Source organism: Salvelinus alpinus, chromosome 12 (genome assembly GCF_045679555.1).
Source record: "Salvelinus alpinus chromosome 12, SLU_Salpinus.1, whole genome shotgun sequence".
Taxonomy (NCBI): domain Eukaryota; kingdom Metazoa; phylum Chordata; class Actinopteri; order Salmoniformes; family Salmonidae; genus Salvelinus; species Salvelinus alpinus.
The window spans coordinates 14,950,934-14,969,293 of NC_092097.1; the positions used below are offsets into that span (position 1 = coordinate 14,950,934).

The following is an 18,360-nucleotide window of genomic DNA, read 5'->3' on the forward strand; positions in this document are numbered from 1 at the left end:
TGAAAGCTATATCTGTATTTTGTACTAGTTCTCCAATCGACCTGAACACCTATTGGAAAAAAGCAGGCTTTAAACCCTCATGATTTGTACATTTATTTGTAAGACAGACTAACAAAATGGGATATAAAAAACACGTCCCTCAATTTCTTAACAAATATCATTGCAAAGTCTAGTGGTAAAAGCGTAAAATACTAGACAGTCCTGGTTGTCCATCGCCAGCAGACTTGAGATGTTCTGTAAGGGCAGAGCTGTGATGCTCTGTACTGTGACACTGCTAAGTGCTGGTGACTCTTAACCCTGCGCTGCGGCACCAAATGTTCTTAAGGCCAGGCACCACAGGCTGAAATTACATCACAGCATCTACCTATCAATTTTTAGATTTGTTGGTATTTTGGTCCATTAATATTAGTATTTTCAAAAAGTAAACAAAAATGACAATCTTGATAATAATGCATATTTTCATTAGTTTATCATACTACAGTCATCAAAATGTCATTAATGTTAACCACTTTAAAATGGACATACATCCATCATTTCAAAGCCCACTACATTGGATTACACAATTTATAAACCCATTTCATAGAAAATGTAAAAAAACTGAACTATATGTAGTAACTTACTTTGAAGAGATGGTGATTGGGTCTAAATAGGTGTTTGTTAGTCTAAATTCAGTGTCCTTGTCTTTAACTGCCAATTCCGAAAAGTCAAGACTCTTCCCACACGCCAACTAATTTCTCCCAGCTTCAGAAGCATCTGTATTCACCAAATAGTGAACCTTAGATATATTCTCATACTTGCCCAGAGGGAATTGAATATGCTTTTTTTTATGTGCCAAAATGCATTTTACTTTCATATCTTTAGTATTTTACAGATAAAAATATTTTTTAAGTATTTGTCCACAATGCACTGAGTAAGTCCGATCCTGGAGTGTCTTAACAATACGAAACCAAAAATATTTAGACTGACTTAATCCAGTGTCCAGACTTTTCTTTGTGTTGGATATGTAAATATTTAAATGAGATGTCACCTAATTTGTATATTTAAATTTTTTTAAATCTGAAATTGTAATACAAAAAATATTATTTGTGTCTACATTCAACTGTAGAAAGTTGATTGTGATATGATTAACGGGGGGAATCCCTATTACGGTGTGGTGTCTGGCCTTAATAGCTGCAGGATAAGGCCTTACACCTCGCACAGTGCTCTGTTTCTTTAAGTACCAGAAAGTCACAGGTTGATGCCCGCTCAATGATGATTGGAGCCTGGCTGAATGGCTGCTCCTTGGTCGGGACCCCCTGGCACACGCTGTACTTCTCCAGATCCAGGAGCAGGTTCGCCACCTGGGGCACAGATGTCAAGCAGGATGGGTGAGCTTCATACAGCGGGTGGGTGAGGAGCAGCGGCTGGCCCTGTACACAGATCTGATAGTAGAAGCTCGGGTCAATCTGCACGGTTGTGTCCACCATGTGGGAGAGCTTAGAGCACTGCAGTAGCTGTAGTGTCGGGCCCTCCACCATTATGGCAAACCAGAGTGTGGGGAGTGCAGAGCTGTGAATGGACTTCAGTAGCTTTAACAGCTCATGTTCTTGGTCGATCCCACTTGTTCCTGCACTGTCAGCCAGACTGAAGATCTGAGTGATCTACACAGAACATAATAGGGGTAACAAAATACAGTTGGAATCAATTCCACTCCAAATCGAGTCAATTACAGATTTACTTTCACATGTATCTCCTATAGAATATTTTAAAATGAAAAATCCAAGCATAATTGTAATCCCTAACTTCCTGTAGTTTGAAATTGAAAGGTAATTATTGGCCTTAAATATCAGTTACAATGTTGTAAAGTGTACTTATGCACCAAAGCAGGAAGTGGTCACTTACCATAGGTGTGACCTCCTCCACTTCTGGCTCCCCAGACGGCGTTTCTACATCCGTGTCCACACTTGGCCTTCCTCCGTTCATTCCACTCTGTCTGTCCGGAGCTGCTGAGGACGTATTCTCAACTGGGGGTTCAACATATTTCACCGCAGGGTCTGCCGGTTTGAACAGTGTGCAATACTGGGCAATAAGAAAGAAATACACCATTATACCATACTCCAGTCTAAATATTAAAAAGGTAAACACTGAAGAGCACACTAGTCATGGGATTTTATTATACTGTAAAACATTACATGCTTAAGAGAATTTCAATAAGGTAGAGAAGGGTGACTCACTGCTGGAGAACTTATAAGGTTGAGGATATCTGGTACATGCTCCAGAAGTGAATTATTTTTGACAATTTCCACAGTCTCTTTGTGAGCCTGTAAAATATGAAAAATCTGTTGAAAATATTGTGCATTGGAAAGATAAGAGCATTTTTAACCAATATAAAATGCCAAAAGGCAAATGCCACAAAAGTAAACCTAAACAGAAGCTTAAAAAGGGAAAAACCATTGCATTTTGCACCATCATGATGTGGCCAGTGACACTTTGCTTCTTGAAAGTCCTAGATCTTGAAAACCTGACTGCTGACATGCATAACATTTTTGGGATCAACAGTGGACTAATGAGAGAAAAAAAAGACCAAAAGATAGGTTTGTGTTGATGTTCTCTTTAAGTTTGATTCCAACCTGGACTGTCGGTATATGGTTTCTGAAGTTCTCATCCTGGAGTTTGCTGGGAAGCATAGGGCGCCAATGTGCCTACAACAATAACAGACACAATTAATGCACATATCAGTATTTGCATGGAATCCTGTACTCAAGACAATGTGACGTTAAGATGGGACAACAATAATACAACTTTTTAAACATTGCCTTTCCCTATCGTGCCATCTCCACATAGCAGTACTCACTGTTTCCATGTAGCGATAATCCTCTTCTTCCTGCAGTGGCTCGTCTTCATCATCAGTGAACTCCATGTCCACTTCCAGATGCGGTGTTTTTCTTTTCTTTGGGGTTGTCTTGCGACTGTATGTAAAGTGAGGCCTAGGCCTGCCAAGCTGCACCCACCCCTCTTGGGACCCAAAATCAGTCTGGCCCAACTGAAAGGGCAACAAGTGTCTCTGTCAAACACATACATACACATAAGAGCACCATTGAAAGCGTTGTTAGGAGTCCATTCATGGCATAACAATGAGTACGGCCATTGCTTAATTCCAAACAAGGACTAATTCAAACGGTACTTTCAAAAAATATTGTCACCCTCAAAATGCTCATATGACTGACAATTATTTAAACATAGGTGAGTAATCAACCCTTACCATGGCCTGTCTCTGGCACTGCCGTAGACGGCACTTCTGTCTCTTCTTATTGCTGCCTCCAAACTTGGGTTTGTCTATGCAGAAATCACAAGTGCCACAGTCTGTCCTACTATTACAGGCTTCACACTTCCCACAGGAGCGCCGCTTACGTTTCCTCACCCAAGCCTGAAAGTCAGAATGATAATTAAAATGTTTAAAAAAATTACGAATCATTATTTGTACTACTATCGTTAAATGTTTTTAAATTTTTTATTCCAACAAATACATGTCACTGTCTAGATATTCAGTGGACCGATATAAGGTAGCTTGTTGGCCCAAACTGTGACCAAATTCAGATGGAGACCTCACTAGGAAGAACAGGGTTTTAATGTGGGAGAGGCTGTAATTGGCCAGCAGAGGGCACTCCTAGATAGAAGTGGGGTAAGATATCTTGAAGCAGAGCTCACCTCATAGTCAGCATCATCACCATCAAACTCTTCATCGTCATCTTCTATATCGACATTCACAGAGAAGTCCTCAGGGTCACTGTATTGAGAAGTGGAGTTCTGTGGGAATAATGAGATTTATCTATTCTGCCCTCTCCTCTTTATTGAATACCAAATCAAATTTTATTTGTCATGTGCCAAATACAACCTTACTGTGAAATGCTTACATACAAGCCCTTAAGCAACAATGCAGTTAAAGAAATAGAGTTAAGAAAATATTTACTAAATAAACTAAAAAATAAAACAAAAAGTAAAAATAACGAGGCTATATACAGGGGGTGCCAGTACCGAGTCAATGTGCGGGGGTACAGGTTAGTCGAGTTAATTTGACTATGTTGGTAGGGTTAAAGTGACAATGCATAGATAATAAACAGTGAGTAGCAGCAGAGTAAAAACAAAAAGGGTAGCTGTGCCACTAGAGATTCTGGGTGCGAGTCCAGGCTCTGTCGCAGCCGGCCGCAAACGGGAAACCCATGGGGGGGCTCACAATTGACCCAGCGTCGTCCGGGTTAGGGGAGGGTATGGCCGGCAGGTATGTTCTTGTCCCATTGCGCACTAGCGACCCCTGTGGCGGGCTGGGCGCAGTGCACACTGACACGGTCACCAGGTGTACAGTGTTTCCTCCAACACATTGGTGCGGCTGGCTTCCGGGTTAAGTGGGCATTGTGTCAAGAAGCAGTGCGGCTTGGTTGGGTTGTGTATCGGAAGACGCACAGCTCTCAACCTTTGCCACTCCCGAGTCCGTACGGGAGTTGCAGCGATGAGGCAAGACTAACTTCCAACTGGATACCACAAAATTGAGGGAGAGGTTGTTGTCACATTGAGGGAGAGGTTGTTGTCACATTGAGGGAGAGGTTGTTGTCCTGGCACCACACCTGCCAGGTCTCTGACTTCCTCCCTATCGGCTGTCTCATCGTTGTCGGTGATCAGGCCTACCGCTGTTGTGTCAGCAAACTTAATGATGGTGTTGGAGTTGTGCTTGGCCACGCAGTCGTGGGTGAACAGGGAGTACAGGAGGGGACTAAGCACACACCCATGAGGGGCCCCAGTGTTGAGGATCAGTGTGGCAGATGTGTTGTTGCCTACCCTTACCACCTAGGGCCAGCCCGTCAGGAAGTACAGGATCCAGTTGCAGAGGGAGGTGGTTAGTCCGAGGGTCATTAGCTTAGTCATGAGCTTTGTGGGCACTATGGTGTTGAACGCTGAGCTGTAGTCAATAAACAGCATTCTCACATAGGTGTTCCTTTTGTCCAGGTGGGAGAGGGAAGTGTGGAGTGCGATTGAGATTGCAGATCTGTTGGGGCGGTATGCGAATTGAAGTGGGTCTAGTGTTTCCGGGATGATGGTGTTGATGTGAGCCATGGCCAGCCTTTCAAAGCACTTCATGGCTACCAACGTGAGTGCTACGGGGTTGGTAGTTATTTAGGCAGGTTACCTTCGCTCTCTTGGGAACCGGGACTATGGTGGTCTGCTTGAAACATGTAGGTATTACAGACTCGGTCAGTGAAGACACTTGGCAGGTGGTCCCGCGCATGCTCCGAGTTCACATCCTGGTAATCTGTCTGGCCCCGCGGCCTTGTGAATGTTGACCTGTTTAACTTCTTTGGGGTAGGGGCAGTATTTTCACGTCCGGATGAAAAGCATGCCCAGAGTAAACGGCCTGTTACAAAGCCAGAAAAGCTAGAATATGCATATTATTAGTAGATTTGGATAGAAAACACTCTGAAGATTCTAAAGCTGTTTGAATGATGTCTGTGAGTATAACAGAACTCATCAGGCAGGCAAACACCTGAGAAAAAATCCAACCAGGAAGTGGGAATCTGAGGTTGGTCGATTTTCAACTCAGCTCCTTTTGAAGATACAGTGGGATATTGGTAATGTTGCACTTCCTAAGGCTTCCACTAGATGTCAACAGTCGTTAGAACCTTGTCTGATGCCTCTACTGTTTAGTGGGGCTGAAGGAGAGAGGAATGAGTCAGGTCTGCCATGAAGTGACCATGCTCTGACCATGCGCGTTCACGTGAGAGCGAGCTCTATTCCATCGCAATTCTGAAGACACAGGAATACTCCAGTTGGAACATTATTGAAGAATTATGTTAAAAACATCCTAAAGATTGATTCAGTACTTCGTTTGTCATGTTTTTACGGACTGTAATATAACTTTTCTAACTTTTCGTCCGTACTTTCCGCTGGACCTGCCTGCGCGTCGTGAGTTTGGAAAGTGTACTGAACGCTAGAACAACAAGCAGGAATTTGGACATAAATGATGGACATTATCGAACAAAATGAACATTTATTGTGGAACTGGGATTCCTGGGAGTGCATTCTGATGAAGATCATCAAAGGTAAGTGAATGTTTATATTGTTACTTCTGACTTCTGTTGACTGCATAATATGGCGGCTATATTTGTGTCTTGATTGGGCTCTGAGCGCCGTCTCAGATTATTGCATGGTGTGCTTTTTACGTAAAGTTTTTTTGAAATCTGACACAGCGGTTGCATTAAGGAGAAGTGCACCTAAAATTCCATGCATAACAGTTGTATCGTTTAGTATTCCTGTAAATTGATGTGGCTCTCTACAAAATCAAAGGATGTTTTGTGACTTAACTGAATGTTAGGCGCCAATGTAAACTCAGATTTTTGGATATAAATATGAACTTTACCGAACAAAACATACATGTATTGTGTAACATGAAGTCCTATGAGTGTCATCTGATGAATATCATCAAAGGTTAGTGATTAATTTTATCTATATTTCTGCTTTTTGTGAATCCTCTCTTTGGCTGTTATTCTGTGAATAGGCACTCACCTAACATAATCATTTGGTTTGCTTTCGTCGTAAAGCCTTTTTGAAATCGGACACTGTGGCTGGATTTACAACAAGTGTATATTTAAAATGGTGTAAAATACATGTATGTTTGAGGAATTTTAATTATGAGATTTATGTTTGAATTTGGCGCCCTGCACTTCCACTGGCTGTTGTCAAGTCGATCCCGTTTAATGGGATCTCAGCCATAAGAAGTTAATGTCCCGTTGGTAGGATAGTCTCGATCATAGATCATCCAGTTTATTTTCCAATTATTGCACGTTTGCCAATAGAACGGATGGCAGAGGCGGTTTACCCACTCGCCGATGAATTCTAGCAAGGCATCTCATCCTCGGCCACCTGTATTTCCGTCTTCACGCGAATGACGGGGATTTGGGCCTGGTCTCGTGGAAGCAGTATATCCTTCGCGTCGGACTCATTAAAGAAGCTCTTTTCGGTCATGAGACGGTAGCAGCAACATTATGTACAATATAAGTTGCAAACAACGCGAGAAAAAAAAAAAACATTATTATTAAATTACATTCATAGTTTCCTTTGCATATTAAATGATTACTAAGATAAGGATTAGAGGAGTATTATTAGAGAGGGCTGGGTATTGTTACCTGCAATTCTCTGCTGTCAATCTGCAAAACAAATGCTTTACATTCAGTTATGGGAGCTTTTCATGGAGGTGAAGAGAATATTCCAAATTCACTGCCAATGTTCATATGTGGACTTGTGGGACATACTGCTCTATATTGAGTAAGCATAAGCATAAGAGATATGAATAGACAATAGCCTTCTGCATTTGTCATATACATGCAAACTAAGATATCCTAGGTAATGGGATTCTAGAAAATTACCTTAAAATTCGCCATGGGATAGGGATCCAACATTTGGGGACCATCAGGTTTATACTGAAATACACATACATAAACAATCAAAATAAACTACCACTTGGATTTCTTCAATCTCTGTCTGTTCTTTGGTCAGTCTGTACCTTGAGGATAGGACATTTGCATTTGCGTTTCTGACAGCGGACACGTTTTCTGGTGTCAGGGTTCAGTGTTTTTTTGCAGTTGGCACAACTCCCACAATCTTCTGTGGTAAGGCAAGCCCTACAGTTACCACAAGGAATCCACTAAAACAGACATACGGAATTCTGGAGTTAGAGTATTCCTATCCATTTAGACCTATGCTGATAAATCATTGTTTAACTACGTAAAACTGAAATAAGTAAAGAGTCAAAAATACAAAACAGGAAGTCGAGGAGCATGCACGCATGTTAAAAACAGAAATGGGAGTAGTAGACTCGTTAGTTGAGGAAAACCTGTTTACCTTTCTGAATCTTTGATGAAGTGGAAACTTGGCTATAGCTGGATTGTTGGCTAAAAGCAAAGAGGGATACTGTTAACACAATATTAAACATATACTTCATAAACAGTAAAAACAGGCACATTTACAATGTTTTTAAACTTAAAAATATGTCAATTCTGTTCCTCTTTAAAACAAATTTGTAAAATGGTTTTCCTTTAATTGGATTGACACTAAAGAGTTGACATACCCCTGCATATGGAGCAACAGGGACTCTTCATCTGCCTTTCATACTCTAAGCCTGTATATGAATTACCACAAATGGCACAGATGCTGAAATAAAGAGTATCGAAGCAAGTTACCTAAGGTACCAAGTGCATAATATCACAATCATTCTCAAGATATTAACATCAACCCCTACAATCACTCCCATGTATTCTTTGCTTATTTTACATTAAAAAAAGCTCTATATCAGGGGAAAACACTCAAGCAGACATGCAAAAAAACATTTCCAATTCACACATGCGTATAATAGGGCAAATAAGCAAATAAACAAATATGTACTGAACAAAAATATTAACGCAACATGCAACAATTTCAATGATTTTACTGAGATACAGTAAATCTGTCAATTTAAATAAATTCATTAGTCCCTAATCTATGGATTTCACATGACTGGGCAGGGGCGCAGCCATGGGTGGGCCTCAGAGGCCCACCCACTGGGGAGACAGCCAATCAGAATGATTTTTCCCCAAAGGCGCTTTTTTACACACAGAAATACTCCTCAGATTCATCAGCTGCCCGGGTGGCTGATCTCAGACGATCCCGCAGGTGAAGAAATCGGATGTGGAGGTCCTGGGCTGGCGTGGTTACATGTGGTCTGCGGTTTTGAGGCCGTTTGGACGTACTGCCAAATTCTCTAAAATGACGTTGGAGGCGGCTTAAGGTAGAGAAATTAACATTAAATTCTCTGGCAACAGCTCTAGTGGACATTCCTGCAGTCCACATGCCAATTTCACACTCCCTCAAAACTTGAGACATCTGTAGCATTGTATTGCGAGACAAAACTGCACATTTTAGAGTGGCCTTTCCTTGTCCCTTCACAAGGTGCACCATGCTGTTTAACTTCTTTGTGATAGGGGGCAGCATTTTCACTTTTGGATGAATTGCGTGCCCATAGTGAACTGCCTCCTACTCTGTCCCAGATGCTAATATATGCATATTATTATTACTATTGGATATAAAACACTCTGAAGTTTCTAAAACCGTTTGAATGATGTCTGTGAGTATAACAGAACTCATATGGCAGGCAAAAACCTGAGAAATATTCCAAACAGGAAGTGAGAATTCTGAGGCTGGTCGATGTTCAACTCATCGCCTTTTCAATTCCCTGTAAGATATGGATCTGTTTGCACTTCCTACGCCTTCCATTAGATGTCAACAGTCTGTAGAACGTGGAATGAAGCCTCTAGTGTGATGTGGGGCCGGATGGGAGGTGTTTCAGTCAGTGGTCTGGCAGAATGCCAGTTCCTGTTCACGCGCGTTCCAAACGATATCGTCTTGCTTTCCATAACTTCTAGAGACACAAAGGAATTCTCCGGTTGGAAGGTTATTGGATAGTTATCATAACAACATCCTGAAGATTGATTTTCTACTTAGTTTGACCAGTTTATTCAACCTGTTATATAACTTTTTGAAGTTTTCGTCCAAGTTCGCCTGCATCTGCGCGAGCGTTTGGACATGCTAGCAAAAGTAGCTACTTAAACATAAGTAATGGACATTATCGAACAAAACAACGATTTATTGTGGAACTAGGATTCCTGGGAGTGCTTTCTGATGAAGATCATAAAAGGTAAGGGAATATTTATGATGTAATTTCGTATTTCTGTTGACTCCAACACGGCGGAGAAATATTGTTATATCTGAGCGCCGTCTCAGATTATTGCATGGTGTGCTTTTTACGTAAAGTTTTTTTGAAATCTGACACAGCGGTTGCATTAAGAACAAGTGTATCTATAATTATATGTAAAATATGTGTCTTTCATCAAAGTTTATGATGAGTATTTCTGTTATTTGACGTGGCTCTCTGCAATTTCTCCGGATATTTTGGAGGCATTTCTGAACATGGCGCCAATGTAAACCGAGATTAGTGGATATAAATATGCACATTATCGAACAAAACATAAATGTATTGTGTAACATGATGTCCTATGAGTGTCATCTGAAGAAGATCATCAAAGGTTAGTGATTAATTTTATCTCTATTTCTGCTTTTTGTGACTATCTTTTGCTGGGAAAATGGCTGTGTTTTTCTGTGGCTATGTACTGAGCTAACATAATTGTTTGGTGTGCTTTCCCCGTAAATCCTTTTTGAAATCAGACATGTTGGCTGGATTCACAACATGTGTAGCTTTAATTTGGTGTCTTTCATGTGTGATTTCATGAAAGATTGATTTTTATAGTAATATATTTGAATTTGGCACGCTACATTTTTTCTGGCTTTTGGCCAAGTGGGACGCTACCGTCCCACATATCCCAGAGAAGTTAATCAGCTTCTTGATATACAACACCTGTCAGGTGAATGGATTATCTTAGCCAAAGAAGAAATGCTCACTAACTGGGATATAAACAAATTTGTGCACAAAATTTGAAAGAAGCTTTTTGTGCTTATGGAAAAATGTCTGGGTTCTTATTTCAGCTCATGAAACATGGGACCAACATGTTACATGTTGCGTTTATATTTTTGTTCAGTGTATATATAGCCTAAACCCTGATTATGTATGAGGAATGTGTACATTTAAATTCTCAGAGATAAAATTATAGGATAACATAGGAGCATTTGACTCACCAAAAGAAGGGCTCTGAACCAGCCATCCCATTGATGGAGACTGAAAGTGATGATGCAGGGCTCAAGGGCAGTTTAGTTGCATTTTGCTTCATACCTTCCACATCATGAGCGACAGAAGCTGAACTAATCTTAGCAAGAGACGAGTTCGTTCTTGGGGGAGTGGTATGTTGGAGGTCTTTGCTTGGCGTGCCCATAGAGCTGCGACTCAGAGGGGTCAGTCTGTGATGGGAGTCAGGACTGTCTGCCCGGTCCCCTCTGTCCTTCAAGCTGGACTCTGAGGAAAATCCACAGTCCACTAAGGGAGGAGGATCCTTCTGTATGTTCTAACAGACCATGGGTTAGAATAGACAAGATATGTTTGTTAGAAAATACATTCAAATTAGTGAAGTGAAAGAAAAGGTATAATTTCAAGTAAATACTGGGAGCTTTTTATTATTATTACCGTCTTTCTCGCACGCAAGGGCTTGGGTTGTCCAGCACCCCTGAACACCCCTGCTTTGTAATCAAACATTGTCATGTCCTGAGTATCTGCCAGAACTTTGGAAAGCTCAACCCTACTTCTCACACGCTCATTACTCGGACTTCAGGTTCACAGAGAAGGGAATAAAGATAGTGTGATCCATTAGTGGCATCAATGTTTTATAAAAAGTTAACTTAAAGCATATAATACTGACAATGAAATTAATGTGCCTGTATTATTAAGAAATTGGTATTACCGCGTTTTTATTTCAAACCAACGGCTTATTCAAACAGGTACAGCAAGTGAGCTCTCGTAAATAACAATGAACCTCATGTCATGAGACAATACCAATGGTTAAAAATCTAGACTGGACCTTGGTCTAAAAATGAATTGAGTTTTGCCAGAATGTTTTTACCTCATGTAATAAACGTCACTCTGTCCAACACTAGAACCTGAACGACGAACAACCGCTTTGCGCTTCCACCCCTTTCCAAGTGCCGGCCAGTCCTCCCAGCCCTCTTCAACTGTTACTCTTTTCTTCCGTCTATAAACAGAAAACCTGGCATAAAATAAAAACAAGTGTCAGCAAAGTATATCAGCATAAGAGCATAAAACATAACAGCAGAGCATATCGACTGGCTAGTCTGTATAGTTTGACCGTCTACATATTTGCTACAAGAAAGAACATTTGGGGCCCATTACAGCAGGTTGACGTTAATTGTGATGAATCTTGCCCTGGAGGCAGAACTGAGCAATTTCTGCTTGATAGGCCAACTGCATAGACCAAATTGTCTATATTGCAAAAAATATGAAAATAAAAATGTGCTTTAGGTCTTAATTTAATGTTAAAATTTGATTTTAACCTCCAGTACAAGATTCATGACAAAAAAAGAAAACTAAACTGCCCCAATTCACTGCCCCAGATAAATCCTTCTTTAAAAAAGGTAGGGTACTTTTATGTTGGGGAGTAAATTAGCCAACTTCTGTATTGATTTATGGGCCCTAGAAATCCTGACATGTTTTAATAACATTGATACAACAGCAGCCAAAGCTAGTCAAATCAAGTGTCACATCTCACTCAACATACAGGTTGTTGCTGTTGATTTTCTTTTCAAGGCCTGCCACGCTACCGCTCCTTTCGCTCCTTTCGCTCCCTGCAACACTCTCCTCTTCGGCATCCCCTTTGCCATTCACGCGTCGCTCCCCCATCGCAAGGCCCAAGTTCCAACCCTGTGTGTCATCTTCATAATTGTCATCCTCCAGGGGCTCAAACCAGTCTACAGGTTGTTCCTCAGCAACTCCCCCTGGGATCTTCTCTGTCTGCCCATGGCCTGTCATCACAGGAACAGAGGTGGCATGGTCCTGAATGTCAAGGCTGTCCGAGGGAGCCAGGGCCTCCAGTGGCGATAGGACCTGAGAGGTCCTCTCCATCTCATTGTCCCCGACCTCAGTCCTCTCCTCCCTTTCTATAAGTAGATCATTTGTAGGTTTTAGTACCTCTCCGTTTATCTCCATGTCTTCCTCTCCTGGCCCTCTCCCGGAACCTAGGTTATCCACCAGTCCTTCATTCATTTCTGGGGCTCTATACACTCATGAAGCCACAGGTTTAAATGTTCTCCAAAATGTTCTTGAACAACGACTTCCAAGGTTCACACATCCAAGACTTTGCATAACAATACAGAGGAGTGCTCACATCCAGTGGGGTTCTAGAGTAACTCAAGCATAAACTTTGCTTCTCTGTATATGTGCTTGCATTCCCGCAGGGCTTCCCAAAAACTTCAGTCTTCCCATTGATGTATAGGACCTGAAAAGATAAAGTTGAGAAATAACAGCATTGGCTTTATGCAGGCTTTTAGCAGAATTTCACATGGGTATACCCTGAATCAATGCATCCACATCATAACACCATCCCAATACAGTCAGCTGAGCTGTTCAAGAAGTTTCAGCCTAATCAAGCCACTGACATTAATCATGATACTTGCTTGACTGACAGTCTGCTATTGCCAGAGACTGCTACTCATAATATATTTCTGGCTTGACAGTCAGCTGTCCGGTAATTGAAAGTGTGTAAATTTAGTTAACAATTAGAAACATCATGTGGAGATTTATATGAAAATAATAGGTACTTCGTTTTTATTAGTTGTATGGCTATTAGTAGTTGTACACCAACTTTATTTTGTTGTTAATAAAAAAATATATATATATTATTATTTGACAGTATTTGCCATATTATTGTTTCTACGGTTTTTTTTACACTTGAAACGAGATGGAGCATCATTCAAGACATTGCATCCTCCACAATGTCAAATATAAATATATTTGAGGGGCGGCAGGGTAGCCTAGTGGTTAGAGCGTTGGACTAGTAACCGAAAGGTTGCAAGTTCAAATCCCCGAGCTGACAAGGTACAAATCTGTCGTTCTGCCCCTGAACAAGGCAGTTAACCCACTGTTCCTAGGCCGTCATTGAAAATAAGAATTTGTTCTTAACTGACTTGCCTAGTTAAATAAAGGTAAAATAAAATAAAAAAATTCAGACATGTCAATTCCTATCTACTGTAACGTTAGCTACAATAATCAAACCAACGTTATTCAATAACTCTAACAATGTAACAGTTAACAAATGCTCCTCTCCCCTATGTATTGATTATTTTAGTGACGGCGTTACCAGATATTTGGTAAGAACGACATAAGTGTTAGCTAGTAGCATCACACAGATAAGCTAGTTAACGTACGTTAGCTAGCTAATGCTACCATACTTCGTCGCCTTTTGATTGTTAACTAACGTTAGCTAGATACCTAGCTTGTTAACATAGCAGCTAACGTTAACAAGCAAACGACAATTCACGACCACCATGGCAAAAAGACTAAAGTCATTTCAAACACATTCACATATTAAAACCAAAACCGCGAAACAGCTACCGAGATACCACAGACAAATGAAACATATTAGGGCTAACGTTAGCTAGATAACGTTACCTATTCATATAATCCTTGTTAGCGGAAGTATAGCTAGATCAGTTAGCCACATTAGCTAGAAAAAACGTCGTTAGCTGTTTATTGGACAGAGCTAACGAGCTAACCCACCACTTGCGAGGAGAGACATACATGTGATAAATGGACGCAGCTCCAAAACAAAACAGCATAAATATTTTCAAAACAGCATCAAATATCGAAAACTTACCATCGACGGTTAAGAACCGGAAATTACATGCAACATAACAGGAAACACAAATTAAACGCAAATATGGATGCTTGGGTCGTCCCTACCCTCTACCCTTGACTATTTCTACTGCTACGTTAGTTTACCCCTACCTTACCTTAACCTAAGACAGTGTATATTACATTGACAAGACATTCGCGTGACCGCTACAACAATGGAAATTCATGTCCTCAAAGATGGACGGCAGGCGGGAGGAGGTGAAATCAGGTGGGACCATTCTAGCCAATAAGAGGACAGATTCTTGTGTGACCAACATGCCGTAGAGATAGATATATGTTATTACAACATGTATTTATTTTATTAACACTTTATTAACAACTATTAACACTGTATATAGACATAATATGACATTTGAAATGTCTTTATTCTTTTGAAACTTGCGTGAGTTTAACATTTACTGCTCTCTTTTTGATGATTTCACTTTTGTTGATCCATTTCACTTGTTTTGGCAATGTAAACATATGTTTCCCATGCCAATAAAGCCCCTTGAATTGAATAAAGGACTCATCTTTGTATCTGTGACATTATAGCATCTTCTACAGCATGGGCAGTGCCAGAGACTATCTCCATTTTAAAGTAGTCCATTTTCTTCTTCATTTGCTGATTGCTTGAAAATCATAGGAATAGCCACGCAGTTGACTACTTTGAAATGGTGGAACCCCTCAATGGCAATGTCAATGTTAAAACAGGTTATGTCCATGATGACTCAGTCCTATATCTCCATGACAACAGACATAACTCCAAAAGTAAGTTTTTTTCCCCCAAAGTTGCCGAAATGCCACGTGCATCCACTCATAACAACCTAGCCATTACAAAACATATATTCAACCAAATAAGCCTCACGTAGAAATTGATCAATTCAATGTATTTTTGACCAAATTCGACACTCATTGACCTCCATACAAAAATTCCTCACTTCGTGGGCTTATTTCTTTTGCCAGATTTTGGGTGGAGTAAAACCTCTCGCTTCGCTTAACCGAACTTCAGTGGGGCGACGTCAGAGTTGGGACGTCCCAATGATACCGTTTAGACGTATCCTTTCTCGCTCGCGTGAAATGCCTGCTTTTAGTAGCTAGCGCGTTTGTCTTTTTTTGTTGGTATACGGTGTTGTAAAGTATGACTGCGGGCGTTCTGCTGATCCCTCCGGATCCGCTCCAGTTGCTTCTTGCCCTGCTCCTCAGCGACGCAGGGGCTCTGCTGCCACTGCTGGATACGCTGAGGGAGAATCTCAAAGATCCGGCTGCACAAACAGAAACAGAAAGTATTTTACAGTTGACACATTTTCTTACTGTTGCATTGGGTCAGTGTTGTAGTTTGTGTTCTTACTTGGCAGCCAGCTTTATGCCACATTCCTCTGAGCAGTATTTGGAGTTGGCTCGTGCTGCCTCCACACAGCTGGGCCCGAGGCACTGCCGCTGCCCTCCATCTCTGGCATCGCCCTTATTGTTGTGCCTAAGTTTGTCCTTGTGCTTCTGCTTCTGTTTGTGCCGCCGTGACTCTTTCTGATGTAAATTCACAAAAACAAATCCCATTGCACACATATTATATTGTCATGTAAAATCATAATCATGATACTTGCTTGACTGACAGTCTGCTATTGCCAGAGACTGCTACTCATAATATATTTCTGGCTTGACAGTCAGCTGTCCGGTAATTGAAAGTGTGTAAATTTAGTTAACAATTAGAAACATCATGTGGAGATTTATATGAAAATAATAGGTACTTCGTTTTTATTAGTTGTATGGCTATTAGTAGTTGTACACCAACTTTATTTTGTTGTTAATAAAAAAAAATATATATATTATTATTTGACAGTATTTGCCATATTATTGTTTCTACGGTTTTTTTTACACTTGAAACGAGATGGAGCATCATTCAAGACATTGCATCCTCCACAATGTCAAATATAAATATATTTGAGGGGCGGCAGGGTAGCCTAGTGGTTAGAGCGTTGGACTAGTAACCGAAAGGTTGCAAGTTCAAATCCCCGAGCTGACAAGGTACAAATCTGTCGTTCTGCCCCTGAACAAGGCAGTTAACCCACTGTTCCTAGGCCGTCATTGAAAATAAGAATTTGTTCTTAACTGACTTGCCTAGTTAAATAAAGGTAAAATAAAATAAAAAAATTCAGACATGTCAATTCCTATCTACTGTAACGTTAGCTACAATAATCAAACCAACGTTATTCAATAACTCTAACAATGTAACAGTTAACAAATGCTCCTCTCCCCTATGTATTGATTATTTTAGTGACGGCGTTACCAGATATTTGGTAAGAACGACATAAGTGTTAGCTAGTAGCATCACACAGATAAGCTAGTTAACGTACGTTAGCTAGCTAATGCTACCATACTTCGTCGCCTTTTGATTGTTAACTAACGTTAGCTAGATACCTAGCTTGTTAACATAGCAGCTAACGTTAACAAGCAAACGACAATTCACGACCACCATGGCAAAAAGACTAAAGTCATTTCAAACACATTCACATATTAAAACCAAAACCGCGAAACAGCTACCGAGATACCACAGACAAATGAAACATATTAGGGCTAACGTTAGCTAGATAACGTTACCTATTCATATAATCCTTGTTAGCGGAAGTATAGCTAGATCAGTTAGCCACATTAGCTAGAAAAAACGTCGTTAGCTGTTTATTGGACAGAGCTAACGAGCTAACCCACCACTTGCGAGGAGAGACATACATGTGATAAATGGACGCAGCTCCAAAACAAAACAGCATAAATATTTTCAAAACAGCATCAAATATCGAAAACTTACCATCGACGGTTAAGAACCGGAAATTACATGCAACATAACAGGAAACACAAATTAAACGCAAATATGGATGCTTGGGTCGTCCCTACCCTCTACCCTTGACTATTTCTACTGCTACGTTAGTTTACCCCTACCTTACCTTAACCTAAGACAGTGTATATTACATTGACAAGACATTCGCGTGACCGCTACAACAATGGAAATTCATGTCCTCAAAGATGGACGGCAGGCGGGAGGAGGTGAAATCAGGTGGGACCATTCTAGCCAATAAGAGGACAGATTCTTGTGTGACCAACATGCCGTAGAGATAGATATATGTTATTACAACATGTATTTATTTTATTAACACTTTATTAACAACTATTAACACTGTATATAGACATAATATGACATTTGAAATGTCTTTATTCTTTTGAAACTTGCGTGAGTTTAACATTTACTGCTCTCTTTTTGATGATTTCACTTTTGTTGATCCATTTCACTTGTTTTGGCAATGTAAACATATGTTTCCCATGCCAATAAAGCCCCTTGAATTGAATAAAGGACTCATCTTTGTATCTGTGACATTATAGCATCTTCTACAGCATGGGCAGTGCCAGAGACTATCTCCATTTTAAAGTAGTCCATTTTCTTCTTCATTTGCTGATTGCTTGAAAATCATAGGAATAGCCACGCAGTTGACTACTTTGAAATGGTGGAACCCCTCAATGGCAATGTCAATGTTAAAACAGGTTATGTCCATGATGACTCAGTCCTATATCTCCATGACAACAGACATAACTCCAAAAGTAAGTTTTTTTCCCCCAAAGTTGCCGAAATGCCACGTGCATCCACTCATAACAACCTAGCCATTACAAAACATATATTCAACCAAATAAGCCTCACGTAGAAATTGATCAATTCAATGTATTTTTGACCAAATTCGACACTCATTGACCTCCATACAAAAATTCCTCACTTCGTGGGCTTATTTCTTTTGCCAGATTTTGGGTGGAGTAAAACCTCTCGCTTCGCTTAACCGAACTTCAGTGGGGCGACGTCAGAGTTGGGACGTCCCAATGATACCGTTTAGACGTATCCTTTCTCGCTCGCGTGAAATGCCTGCTTTTAGTAGCTAGCGCGTTTGTCTTTTTTTGTTGGTATACGGTGTTGTAAAGTATGACTGTATATTTTATATTTCTTAATAAAAAAGTATCTAGCTAACGACTACTAA

General features: G+C 40.5%; 1 protein-coding gene across 12 annotated transcripts; it reads right to left on the bottom strand.

The window, feature by feature from the left end:
- Positions 1-79: 79 nt before the first annotated feature.
- LOC139536538 (uncharacterized) lies at positions 80-18,306 on the bottom strand. 12 transcript variants are annotated; one of them, XM_071337126.1, is made up of 19 exons: positions 17,287-18,306; positions 15,699-15,874; positions 14,334-15,612; positions 12,240-12,956; positions 11,568-11,711; positions 11,135-11,273; positions 10,693-11,015; positions 8,096-8,178; positions 7,870-7,919; positions 7,532-7,672; positions 7,395-7,448; positions 7,155-7,175; positions 3,688-3,786; positions 3,242-3,406; positions 2,834-3,043; positions 2,610-2,681; positions 2,214-2,300; positions 1,882-2,058; positions 80-1,640 (listed from the first exon to the last, which is right to left on the bottom strand). In XM_071337126.1, the coding sequence occupies exons 4-19, from the start codon at positions 12,722-12,724 to the stop codon at positions 1,164-1,166; spliced, it is 2,727 nt and encodes a 908-aa protein (XP_071193227.1). In that variant the 5' UTR covers positions 12,725-12,956; positions 14,334-15,612; positions 15,699-15,874; positions 17,287-18,306; the 3' UTR covers positions 80-1,163. The 12 variants fall into 12 exon arrangements, with proteins under 12 accessions (XP_071193227.1, XP_071193231.1, XP_071193222.1 ...); XM_071337130.1 differs by lacking the exon at positions 17,287-18,306 and adding an exon at positions 17,151-17,280 and having other exon boundaries at positions 2,834-3,022; XM_071337121.1 differs by lacking the exon at positions 17,287-18,306 and adding an exon at positions 17,151-17,280.
- Positions 18,307-18,360: the final 54 nt, after the last annotated feature.

Bases quoted from the DNA above. Each gene is read 5' to 3' on its own strand.
- LOC139536538 (XM_071337126.1), bottom strand. From the start codon at position 12,724: ATGAATGAAGGACTGGTGGATAACCTAGGTTCCGGGAGAGGGCCAGGA. The intron at 11,274-11,567 runs GTAAAAACATTC...GTGAACCTGAAG, and splicing joins AGTGACGTTTATTACATGAG to TCCGAGTAATGAGCGTGTGA. The intron at 3,044-3,241 runs GTAAGGGTTGAT...TGTGTTTGACAG, and splicing joins AGTGCCAGAGACAGGCCATG to AGACACTTGTTGCCCTTTCA.